This window comes from Oncorhynchus nerka, linkage group LG4, assembly GCF_034236695.1.
Source record: "Oncorhynchus nerka isolate Pitt River linkage group LG4, Oner_Uvic_2.0, whole genome shotgun sequence".
In the NCBI taxonomy this organism is placed as follows: domain Eukaryota; kingdom Metazoa; phylum Chordata; class Actinopteri; order Salmoniformes; family Salmonidae; genus Oncorhynchus; species Oncorhynchus nerka.
Genome location: NC_088399.1, coordinates 60,911,091 through 60,924,254, shown reverse-complemented (window position 1 = coordinate 60,924,254; position 13,164 = coordinate 60,911,091). Strand labels below are relative to the sequence as shown.

Genomic DNA, 13,164 nt, shown 5'->3' with positions numbered 1-13,164 from the left:
TATGGACATGTGGGGGAGGACCTGATCCAAGATCAGCACTCTGAGATGCTTTGTGAATATGGGACATTTAGCCTTTTTCTATAGACTTGATCATGTTTGATGCTGTATGTATCAATATCAGACGGAGACTGGTGAGGATTCCTTCAGGCAGAAGTTACATGTTGAGAAGATGCAGGTGGAGTACCAAAAAGTGAGGGAGAACTGTATGAAACCACAAGGCACCAAGGACATTTTCAAACATTACCCAGCACTCCGTTTGTCAGCCATTGTAAGTAGACAAAAAGTATGATAGAAAGAAATGGTAAAAAGCACAACTAATGTAACATAGCCAAGTACTGTCATCTGAATCCAAGATATATTGATGCATTAGATACAAATTCTTTCAGATTTTCGCAGACGTGAGAAGCAAATTCGGTACGATATGGACAGAAACATTCTGTCCGGATTTGGCACAATGGCCGACAAAATCATAGCAGAAATGGAGAGGGGTATGGCCGTAGAATTGCTGCATCTCTCTCGCACACGGAGGAGGTTCCCAAAGGTTTTTTTAATCAATGTAACTGCATGTAAAATGTACCCTTAACAGAATGGAGCCGTTCTTATTCTATTGATCCAGGCTTTTTATTACACACGCACCACTTTAAGGTCTGAAGATCACTGCAGCCATTTCGCTCCTCCACTACCTCTTCAAAGAAGATCCAAGTGGGCTGTGAGTCACAGACAGGGTATGCATTTCCCTGCAGGCAAATAAATAATTTGCAAATTAGTACTGTGTAAGGTGTACTGTGCTCAGTTGTTAACTTACTGTTTGAAACAGGACTTGAGTAACCTTAAATGTGGCATTTTTACAGTGTGTAAAGTTCACCTAGAATAAGAATAGCGAGGAATCCCTTAGCGGATGACGTACACATCCAACTCTTCCTGGATGGAGAGGAGCTACTCACTGAAGGACTATTAAAGTCAAATTCATTTGCCACTCAATGCTATTTGTATTATTCTTGTTAATATTATTATTCATAATAGAATACATGGGACATGAAAGGTTCCTACAGGAAACTTAACACCCGAAAAGGTTATTTGAGGATCAGGGAAAAGGTTCCTGAAAGCACCTTAAGGTGCAATCTGAGGAACCTTTTATTTTTAAGAGTGTTGGTTTTGTTGACGTTGAGAGAGAGGTTATTGTCCTGGAACCACTCGGCGAGGGCTCTAACCTCCTTCCTGTAGGCTGTCTCGTCGTTGATCAGGCTTACCATTGTCGTGTGCCAACTTGATTGAGTTGAAGTCGTGTGTGGCCATGCAGTCGGGGGTGAACAGAGTACAGGAGGGAGCTAAGCACACACCCCTGGGGGAGGTTAACACGCTTGAATGTCTTGAACTCTGTAGCCAACTAATGTGAGAGCCCACAATCTTCCTTAGCAGCGGGGGGCCCGCAGTGCCCGGCGCAATGTTGTTTTTCTTATCTGGAAGTGAGGCTTCAGTGTCCACGATGCATCTGGTTTTCCCTTTTAATCCGGAATTAGCTGAAGTCCCTGCCTCATGCGTCTTGTGTCTGTGCCATTGAATTGGGACTTTTTCCCTGTACTGTCTTTTTGCCTCGGATTTCCTTTCAGAGGTCGTAGCTGGACGGTTTGTACTTCACGCTTTCCGTTTTGCACGAATACTGCCATCTAACCATGGTTTTTGGTTGGGGTTTTTGGTTGTTCGAATCGTCACCGTTGGAACAACATCCTCTATGCACTTCCTGATGAACCCAGTGACAGAGGCAGTGTACTATTCTCGGAGACGACCCAGAACATTTCAGTCCACGGAAGGGAAAACAGTCCTGAAGCATCTTCCGACAGTTCTAGTCACGGGGAATTCCTGCTTCAGCTTCTACCTAAAAGGTGGTTAGGAGCAGGATGGAGGAGTGATCTGATTTGCCGAAAAGGGGGCGGGCTTTGTATCCATCCTGGAAGGGAGAGTAGCAGTGATCCAAAGTCTGGTCTGAGTGTGTGTGTGGAATTTGATAAACCGGTCCTTAAATTTGTTCTGTTAAAATCCCCAGTCACAACGAACACAGCTTCTGGATGTGCCTCTTTCAGTTTATTAAAAGTCCTGTATAAATCCTTGAGAACTCAAGTGGCATCAAGTGGTCATTTATACAGCCGTGAGGATAACGATAGAAAGTTCCCTCGGGAGATAACTACGAGAGCTTTTAGAAATTGCCGTGGTCACACAGAGTTGTTGATCATGAAACATATCCCACCTACTTTGCTTTTCCCTGACGCCTTTGTCCCCCCATTTGATGGAAAACCCTGTGGGTTGAATGGCTGGGTCGAGTACTGATGGTGGAAACACGTCTCAATGCCCAATGAGATCAGTTACTGCCATTTTGCTGGATATTGGTAATCCAATCACAGATTAAATGGAAAAAGATTTATGTAAAATATTACATTTATTTGAAGAGTTCATTGGGTTTATGAAAATCTGGTGGGTGGAGGTATTGTTGATTGTGTAGAACATTGTTCCCCAAATGGCGAATGGTTTTATTTGGCCCTGAGCAACAAAAAAATCTATAATTTTGTTGGATATAAGACAAAAACATCAGGAAATTAGCCCCAAGTGATTTTAATTTAAGAAATATGTTCAAGTATTCCCACGCATAATAGAGAAAAACGTGATCGTATACAAATTAGTCAAGTCTTTAATTATTCTGTTTTAGTATTACATATCTGTTTGAGCTTCTTGCCATCAATTTGCCGTCTACAAATGATTTGTAATTATGTTCCGGCCCCCTGACCATCCGCACAAATAAACCGTCCGTTGCTGAATCTAGTTGATGATCCCTGGTGTAGAAGGCAGTGTGTTTACCAAGCAGCAATAGCGTGGAGATTAATCTAATTAACTCACCAACTAATTACCTCAACTTCAATAAGACTGTAATAAAGAGTATGGATTTGTGCGCTCCCTCTTTGAGGCAATCATCAGAACTCATTCACGCAACCATACGTGCACGCTTAAATGTGCACACACCTCACACAAAAATGTGTACTGGCATGCATTTCGTGTCCTACACATTCTGAAAGGGGTTTGAGAAAAGTAGCAGTTTTAAAGCTAATTTTCTGCAATATTACACATTTTGCATTGATTTAGGACATGTTCATATCAGGTGAGATTGACTAACAAAATCAAATGTGGGCCTTCTGGAGGTCAGGGCCCATGGGCATAATTACATAATTACTATACTTTAAAAACCTGGGTCATTCCACCAATTCGGTGTCTTGTAAGAAGTGCAACTTGTAACATTTCTGTTGTTTATTTGACCTCATTTTAACATTCTGTCACAAAGAGCACATGTTCAACTTCATAAAAAACAAGTATTCCCATCTAAAAAGGTAAAAAAAAAAAAAAAAGCCTATTAAGTGCCAAATAAAGTAACAGGCTTGACAATATCATCTTAAATCAGCCATGAATCCTCTTGTGACGGGGAAACTTCACAAACAAATGGAAATGGTTATACCATTTCTAGTCTGTCTATCTATGGGTAAAAGGGTTGACGTGTTATATAGATGTTCAACGTTTCTTCTAAATAGAGAGTTCATGTAACAGGGTTGACCTTTTAAATGGGCGACAGATGTAAATGAATCACAATCTTCAGAAATGACTTTTTCAAAGCAACCACATAACCAGGACTTTACAATGATGCTTAAAAATTTGGAGAAATGTTGAGGTTTAGTGGTTTAAAATCTTCCAGGAAGTCACAGAGGGAGACGGAGGGATGTCAAATTTTGGCACTTTAGCAATTCTTTTTTTCATGTTAAAAATCTGATTTAATTCTCCATGTGGTCTATATTAAAGAGAAATTTAATATACCAGGCTTTTAAAAATGTAATATTGGTGCACAATTTCTACAATTTTTTACTTTCAAAAGGACAGAAACTGCACTCTTTTGGAATGACTCAGCTGGCTAGACTAACTTACTTAGCAACCTAAAAATGTTTAGCTGACATGGGCTAATTTAGTGGCTGTAAGGAGAACACTACCTGGAGTAAGAGTTACCTACTTCAAATTCCTGAGTTGTAGCTTTTAACACATTTTCCAACTTTAGTTATTCCCTGTAACCATTTCAATTCTTATTAAAATGTACCATTTTTATTTCTTAAACCGCTGTCTGTCTCATGTTGTTACAATACCACACAAAGGTGATATGACAAGCCTCTCCACCTACGGGCATCGCAGGGGGTGTTTGTCTTAAATTGGCCATCATGGTAAAGACTACACGGCCCATAATCCTCTGCTCGACAGGTCACCTGGCCCGAGTGGCCTCGTTATGGTTTAAATAGAGTAGAGGAGCAGGAGCTGCCAAAGTCAGAGGTTCAGTCCACCCACACTCGTCACCACTCAACTCCATCATAAGTCATGGAGTTAAATTCTTGGCTACCACCCATAAGGCCTTCTTTAAAAAAAAAACATGTCACATGTAAACTCCACTGACGTGTCACTCTAAGCTCTGCCCAAAGCTGTCATCCAACTAATCAAATTAGTTCTGCACTTAAAGTGGCGCCAGAGACAGAAGAGGAAGTGAGACATCCCACTCCTTCATTTTTTGTGGTTCATATACAGCAAATTAACTAAGCAGACCAGATCCAGCTGCTATCGCACTGGTGCCTATGGGAGAGTCACCCCTTAAACAGACCGGAACTGACACAATTTTCTTTCAATGGTAAACGGCCTGAGTAAGACATCTTCATTTATCCACCATCTTTGGAGGAGCTTCCCCAGAACAAGATTGAGGCCTGGGATTCACTCCTGACCACAATTCCAGGGCTCTTTCTCAATTAAGGCCTGGATTCAATCCGGAGAGTTCTTGCATGAGGTTGTGAACAGAACGTTTGCAGAGAAGAACAAAACAAAAAGGTGAACTGAAAGAGTTTAGTTTTCTGTGAGCTGATTGATTCATTCCCCTTGTGAAATGATGCAGCCAGACTTGCATTGGAAGCAAGAACAGAATCTAGCTCAAAGCCTGAAGCACCCCAAAAACACAGACAAACGCTTGCTCTTAAGGAGATAGTTTTTTTTATAACTCATTTCAATATTGCAACAGCCATCTGTCTTTCTAACAGGTAAAAATCATCCAAAAACTAAACAAAGAAAATATGTTTTAATATTCCAAACACACACGTTCATTGGCAACGGCCCTACATTTAAACAATAAAACCCCTACACAGTGAGCAGATATTTTCAACACATTGTTCTTCAAAGAAATTATAAAAATAGATTGCATTTTCAAATACATATTTACAGTATTAAACATTTTGTAATCGTCGAGTAGTAAACAGTGGGTGGGAGGGGGTGGGGGGGACAACAACTGAGTTAAGTCGCTAGCGAAAGGTCTATTTTGGTGTCTGCATATACAGGGGTGGTGAGACTTTCTAGATATGTGCATGTGTGTGAGTCTATAGGGCTGCGTTTACACAGGCAGCCCAATTCTGATCTTTCTCCACTTTTGGTCTTTCGACCGATCAGATTAGCTCTTTCTACAATAAATGGGCAGAATATCAGAATTGTGCCTTTTGTAAACGCAGCCTAGGAGTATATTTTGGGTTTATATACAGTAATGTTAAGGCAAAACAGCTACAAAGAGAGAGTATGTAGGGAAGAGAGGAGGACATACACTGGTAGTCCTTTCATACCAGATACCTCACTATTACAATAACCCATCTACGAACCAAACGGAACCAATAAAACATCTACTGTGTAGCTAGCTACATGAGTATGATAGAAATCAAATAATTCCCCAAAACGTGTTAACTACGATTAAATGTTACCGTTTTTGTAAAATACATAATACTGACAAATGGAAGGGCTTGTAGATGCAGTGGGGGGTTGTGGGTCCTATGTCAGCTTGAGTTGCTGACCCCCCCCTCTCCCCAAAATAAATAAATGAGATCACTCTACGACATTCTGAAATACTGCAATACTGTTTCTATAATGCAACACATCGATACCGTACATCCAGCGACACTGGACTCAAATTGTATAAGTCCTATATCAACTACTGGTGATTTGTTAACAGTATCCAAATGATTCAATACCCCTGTCTATGAGAAGAAAACAGTCAACATACTATAGTGTAAGTCCTCTTCATAATACCTTGTTCAGTACAGGACACCATTATTCAGTAACAGAATCCCTCGAACTGTAAAAAAAAATATTTCATGATTTACACTGAAACCAGAGGACATGTGCTTTGCAGCATCCTTAAACACAAAATGTAATTGATTATTTATTCAATCAAGTATGGCTATTTTGACCCTCGTAACCTCTTCCCGTCAGGAGGTTGTGTGAGAGTCTGTAAACTGTAAATGCATAAATAAAAATGAATACATATTAAATATACTGTATGTCAGCTTGAGACTTGACCTTTATTCTTAACAGTGCAATATACCCTTGTAGTGAAAATGCTTTTTAGATGGGAGAAATATATTAGCGAGACGCTACATGACACACCACTGACATCCCGGCTAAGGGACATTAGCCATTCCACACAGGGAGAGCAGACACAGTTAATGGAAAAATGTTAGAAAAAAGATCAATTGTGTAACAGACGAAATAGGAATGAACAATCAAATACACGTAAATCCATTGTTTTGATTTACACAAATTCCTAGTTGTTTTTAAATCGGTCGTTTTTTCCTGAAGGTACGTTTTTTCCAGCCTCATGATTGGTCGGGCTAAGACAAGACACAGCCTGGGTTCCGCCCACAACGTGGGAACCTGTCACTTGAACAAACAACCGGGATAGGAGGTTTTTAACCACTGAACTGAGACCAGATTTACAATGTCAACTCTGTTCGACAGACAGCACTTTCTCCATTGGTACCTTATCCCACTGTACTGAGGCCAGTGGTAGTGGGCCAGCCCTGTTAGATGAACAGTACTTCTCAACCAGGGTGGCTTTAACCTCAGTTTTGAGACCAGTGGTTCAGTAGAGTATCACTTGAGGGGACTGTTCTTCTCCATCAAGGAAATGTTATTACCCCATGTTCTGAGACAAGTGGTAGAGTGCCAGACATTTTAGATGGACAGTACTTCTCCATCAGGGTAGTTTTAAGTCTATTTAACTACTGCTCCAGGGCCAGTTGTAAGAGAGGCGATTTAGTTGATTCGGGTCAGCGTGCAGACAGAAGTCATGTGACCTCCGACAGAGTACGCTGATCACATGACTGGAAGATGCCTCCTTCCCAAGGACTTAAGAGAGGGAGGAGGGGCAAGACGGGGGAGAGAGAAGGGGAAAGAGTGGGTGGGTGAAGTGTGGGTGTATCTTTGCCCACCTCACTATCCACTTGATTTCGTCCATCTGAATGAGCGACGGGTCCTTCTATCCATCCGCTCGTCCGTCCGTCTGCACGTGTGTGTATGTGTGTGTATGTGTGTGTGTGTGTGTGTGTGTGTGTAGGTCAGACCTGCACCCCTCTGCCGTGCATCTGGATGACCTGGGCTCTAAGGGTCTGGATGGCAGACAGGATCTGTTTCTGGTGCTCCAGAGAGGTGACGCCTAGACTCAACACGTCTCTGTGAAGGAGACCCACAGCACAAAGACATCCGTTAGACTATACCAACTCACATTCAGGTGCGCAAGCGCATAAAAGCAAGGCTTACGGAAAACGCACACTTGTTCACGCATCAACGCACACGCGCTCATTCAGAGCCACTCACTGGACTGTCATACGGGCCACAGACTCCAGGTAGCAGTATCCTGCCGCGGTGAAGTTGTCCTTGTAGCGCCCCATGTCCACCGCATCCAACCACTCCCCTACCGAGTTAAACGAGGGGAACGACGGAAGAGTCCGCTCTGCCAGGGAGATGGAGGAGCCCAGAGGGAGGGTTCCTAGCTGAGGGAGGGTTCTACGGATAGAAAGATAGAGAGAGAGAGAGATTCATGGGTCTATTGTTATCATAAGCGCTAGTATCAAAACTCAGTGGGACGTGGGGAACCTGCTTGGACGACATAAACCATTTCCATGTCAGCCCACGTTGGCCAGCAGAGTCCTGTTACCTGTTAGCCTGTATGTTAGCCCATGTTTAGCCCATGTTAAGCATGGTTTCCAGTGGCCTATGTCCTACCTGCGTGCCAGTGTGGAGGAGCCGATGCCGTCAGGGCTGCGGATGCTCTTGCTGAGAGCTGAGTGGATCTGGCTGAAGGTGGGTCTCTCGGTCCTCTCCTTCTGCCAACAGTCCAACATCAGCTGGTGGAGGTGAGGTGGACAGTTCATAGGGGCGGGCAGGCGGAAGCCATCCTCGATCGCTTTGATCACCTAGGACGAGACGGAGAGAGAAGGCGTGTTAACCTACGGGGAGAAATGTTGATAGTGAACGAGGACTCCGGTAGCTTCAGGAGATCTCCGAAACAATATCCCTTTACGCAAGGTTCTCTCAAAGAGCGAACCCATCAAACAGATCGGTCCCCCCTGTAAAGACTGCTCCAAAAACACTTCAAAAATATCACCTCTCAGTTGTAGAAAACCGTGCTCCCAAGAAAAAGCTCGACCCGTCAATAAAACAAAACAAAAAAAGGTTGAAAATGTTCCTTTGAATCACATTCACCAAATAACACTGTCCTCTTCAGTTCCATCCTGACCTCAATTCAACCAAACAGTGTTTCTCCATTGGCTAGAATTTTCCATTTCATCAGAGATGAAAAACAAAGGGCATGTTAGAGCAGGGTGTGGGTCTGGGTGAGTTAACGGTGATATTAACTATCCGTTTAGTGCATTAATATCTCAAGCGCTCAGCCAGCTTGGACTTTGACATTTCATTTGGAGAGTTCAGTGCCGTGAACATGGAGGTAGACAAAATGTCTGGATCGTGATAAACCCTCACGGTTCCTATCCTAGCCGAGGGAGGGTTCATAGTCGGTCATTTCAACATGACACGGTCGTCTAGTTTGCCACTTTATTGTTCAGTGGAACGTTTTCGTAAGGAGTCATTTTAGACGGCATATTTGCACGAACAAGCGGTTGGCTTAAAAGTGAACTTTGTGAACTCTGACGAACCCTCTGTCTACTCTTAATAGTCATGATGCTGCCTTGGATCAAAGACACTTTGAAATCACATTGTCTCACTTTCCTCTTCAACAAAGTCTCACGCAACACTTCCTGCTGTGCTCGTCGGAAGTCTTGTTTTCTTCAAAAGTATTTTTTATTTTTTTTAACTGTCTAGGAAAAGGAGAGAGGGGAGGGAGGGAGCAGGGAACAAAAAAACACCCTCATCGACTTCTCACACAAACAGCTGATGGCAGGGTGCTATCGATTGGACAATCTCCACACCCTCCTAAAATAGCTACACTTTCATTTCCTTAAAAGAGACTGTCGCTTTCTGCCGGGATTTTATGCTTCCTCTAAGAGCGGGGCGCGTGGTGGCACTTTGGGACGGCCACTAGAAAGGGACGTGGTGTCCTTAAGAGAAATAGGATTGGTCACAGAGCTGAAGTGGACTTATGCCAAAGAGTCTCTTAGAGAAGCACCTGTGGCTTTCCCTCTTTAATAAGATCTGAGCTATCCCGAGTCAGAGTTCACACAGTTTTAGAGGGGAGAGGAGAGAGAGAGAGCAAAAGGGAAGAAGAGAACGTATAAATAGAAAGGAGAAGAGAGAGATGAACAGGTAGAGAAGGTAATCGCATAGGGAATGGGGTGAGGGAGGGGACAGAGAGGCTGCACATGTGGAGAGCTTGAGACAGACGGGAGACAGAGAGTGAAGGAAGAGAGAGATGGGGGGATGCGAGAGAGTGAAGGAAGAGAGAGATGGGGGGATGCAGAGAGAGCGAGAGAGAGTGAAGGAAGAGAGAGATGGGGGATGCGAGAGAGAGAGAGTGTAGGAAGAGAGAGATGGGGGGATGCGAGAGAGAGAGAGAGAGAGTGAAGGAAGAGAGATGGGGGATGCGAGAGAGAGAGAGAGAGTGAAGGAAGAGAGAGATGGGGGATGCGAGAGAGAGAGAGAGAGAGTGAAGGAGAGAGAGATGGGGGGATGCGAGAGAGAGAGAGAGTGAAGGAAGAGAGAGATGGGGGATGCGAGAGAGAGAGAGAGAGTGAAGGAAGAGAGATGGGGGATGCGAGAGAGAGAGAGAGAGAGTGAAGGAAGAGAGAGATGGGGGGATGCGAGAGAGAGAGAGAGTGAAGGAAGAGAGAGATGGGGGGATGCGAGAGAGAGAGAGAGAGAGAGTGAAGGAAGAGAGAGATGGGGGATGCGAGAGAGAGAGTGAAGGAAGAGAGAGATGGGGGTGCGAGAGAGAGAGAGAGAGTGAAGGAAGAGAGAGATGGGGGATGCGAGAGAGAGAGTGAAGGAAGAGAGAGATGGGGGGATGCGAGAGAGAGAGAGAGAGAGAAGGAAGAGAGAGGTGGGGGGTGCGAGAGAGAGAGTGAAGAGAAGAGAGGGGGGTGGGGGTGCGAGAGAGAGTGAAGGAAGAGAGAGAGATGGGGGAGAGAGAGAGAGAGAGTGAAGGAAGAGAGAGATGGGGGATGCGAGAGAGAGAGTAAAGGAAGAGAGAGATGGGGGGATGCGAGAGAGAGAGAGTGAAGAAGAGAGAGAGAGAGTGAAGGAAGGAAGAGAGAGATGGGGGGATGCGAGAGGAGAGAGAGAGAGTGAAGGAAGGAAGAGAGAGATGGGGGATGCGAGAGAGAGAGAGAGAGTGAAGGAAGAGAGAGATGGGGGATGAGAGAGAGAGTGAAGGAAGGAAGAGAGAGATGGGGGATGCGAGAGAGAGAGAGTGAAGGAAGAGAGAGATGGGGATGCGAGAGAGAGAGAGAGAAGTAAAGGAAGAGAGAGATGGGGGGGATGCGAGAGAGAGAGAGAGAAGGAAGAAGAGAGAGATGGGGGATGAAGAGAGAGAGAGAGAGAGTGAAGGAAGGAAGAGAGAGATGGGGGATGCGAGAGGGAGAGAGAGAGAGTGAAGGAAGGAAGAGAGATGGGGGATGCGAGAGAGAGAGAGAGAGAGTGAAGGAAGAGAGAGATGGGGGATGAGAGAGAGAGTGAAGGAAGGAAAGAGAGAGATGGGGGATGCGAGAGAGAGAGAGAGTGAAGGAAGAGAGAGATGGGGGATGCGAGAGAGAGAGAGAGAGTGAAGGAAGGAAGAGAGAGATGGGGGATGCGAGAGAGAGAGAGAGAGAGTGAAGGAAGGAAGAGAGAGATGGGGGATGAGAGAGAGAGAGAGAGAGAGTGGGGAAGGAAGGAAGAGAGAGATGGGGGGGATGGGGAGAGAGAGAGAGAGTTAAGTGAAGGAAGAGAGAGATGGGGGATGAGAGAGAGAGAGAGAGAGAGTGAAGGAAGAGAGATGGGGATGCGAGAGAGAGAGAGTGAAGGAAGAGAGAGATGAGGAAGGAAGAGAGAGATGGGGGGATGCGAGAGAGAGAGAGTGAAGGAAGAGAGAGATGGGGGGATGCGAGAGAGAGAGAGAGAGTGAAGGAAGAGAGAGATGGGGGGATGCGAGAGAGAGAGAGTGAAGGAAGAGAGAGATGGGGGATGCGAGAGAGAGAGAGAGTGAAGGAAGAGAGAGAGAGTGAAGAAGGAAGGGGATGGGGGATGGGAGAGAGAGAGAGAGAGAGTGAAGGAAGAGAGAGATGGGGGATGCGAGAGAGAGAGAGAGAGTGAAGGAAGAGAGAGATGGGGGGATGCGAGAGAGAGAGAGAGAGTGAAGGAAGAGAGAGATGGGGGGATGCGAGAGAGAGAGAGAGAGAGTGAAGGAAGAGAGATGGGGGGATGCGAGAGAGAGAGTGAAGGAAGAGAGAGATGGGGGGATGCGAGAGAGAGAGAGAGAGAGGAAGAAGAGAGTGGGGGGGATGCGAGAGAGAGAGAGAGAGAGAGTGAAGGAAGAGAGAGATGGGGGATGCGAGAGAGAGAGAGAAGGAAGAAGAGAGATGGGGGATGCGAGAGAGAGAGAGAGAGAAGGAAGAGGAGATGGGGATGCGAGAGAGAGAGAGAGAGAGAGAGAGAGTGAAGGAAGGAAGAGAGAGATGGGGGGATGGAGGAGAGAGAGTGAAGGAAGAGAGAGATGGGGGGAGAGAGAGAGAGAGAGAGTGAAGGAAGAGAGAGATGGGGGGATGCGAGAGAGAGAGAGTGAAGAGAGAGTGAAGGAAGGAAGAGAGAGAAGGGGGGATGCGAGAGAGAGAGAGAGAGAGAGAGAAGGAAGAGAGAGATGGGGGATGCGAGAGAGAGAGAGAGAGAGAGAGAAGGAAGAGAGAGATGGGGGGATGCGAGAGAGAGAGAGAGAGATGGGGATGAAGGAGAGAGAGAGAGAGAGAGAGTGAAGGAAGAGAGAGATGGGGGGATGCGAGAGAGAGAGAGAGAGAGAGTGAAGGAAGAGAGAGATGGGGGATGCGAGAGAGAGAGAGAGAGAGGGTGAGAGAGAAGAGAGATGGGGGAAGAGAGATGGGGGATGCGAGAGAGAGAGAGAGTGAAGGAAGAGAGAGATGGGGGGATGAGAGAGAGAGAGAGAGAGAGAGTGAAGGAAGAGAGAGATGGGGGGGATGAAGAGAGAGAGAGAGAGAGAGAGAGTGAAGGAAGAGAGAGATGGGGGATGCGAGAGAGAGAGAGAGAGTGAAGGAAGGAAGAGAGAGATGGGGGGATGCGAGAGAGAGAGAGAGTGAAGGAAGAGAGAGATGGGGGGATGCGAGAGAGAGAGAGAGAGAAGGAAGAGAGAGATGGGGGATGCGAGAGAGAGAGAGAGAGAGAGTGAAGGAAGAGAGAGATGGGGGATGCGAGAGAGAGAGAGAGAGAGTGAAGGAAGAGAGAGATGGGGGATGCGAGAGAGAGAGAGAGAGAGAGAGTGAAGGAAGAGAGAGATGGGGGGATGGGGGAGAGAGAGAGAGAGAGTGAAGGAAGAGAGAGATGGGGGATGCGAGAGAGAGAGAGTGAAGGAAGAGAGAGATGGGGGATGCGAGAGAGAGAGAGAGAGTGAAGGAAGAGAGAGATGGGGGGATGCGAGAGAGAGAGAGAGAGAGAGAGTGAAGGAAGAGAGAGATGGGGGATGCGAGAGAGAGAGAGAGAGAGGAAGAGAGATGGGGGAGAGAGAGAGAGAGAGAAGGAAAGGAGAGATGGAGGAGTGAAGGAAGAGAGATGGGGGGGAGAGAGAGAGAAGGAAGGAGAGAGATGGGGGATGCGAGAGAGAGAGAGAGAGTGAAGGAAGAGAGA

The 13,164-nt window shown here is 45.8% G+C and overlaps 1 protein-coding gene across 1 annotated transcript in view; it reads right to left on the bottom strand.

Moving 5' to 3' along the window:
• Positions 1–5,048: 5,048 nt before the first annotated feature.
• Positions 5,049–13,164, bottom strand: part of LOC115128306 (ephrin type-A receptor 7-like) — a 213,325-nt gene continuing 205,209 nt past the window's right edge. The window contains exons 15-17 of the mRNA XM_029658034.2: positions 8,107–8,297; positions 7,699–7,887; positions 5,049–7,554 (exon numbers count right to left, since the gene is read on the bottom strand). Coding sequence (XP_029513894.1) covers positions 7,440–7,554; positions 7,699–7,887; positions 8,107–8,297 — 495 coding nt within the window. The 3' untranslated portion in view covers positions 5,049–7,439. The remainder of the gene's footprint in view (positions 7,555–7,698; positions 7,888–8,106; positions 8,298–13,164) is intronic.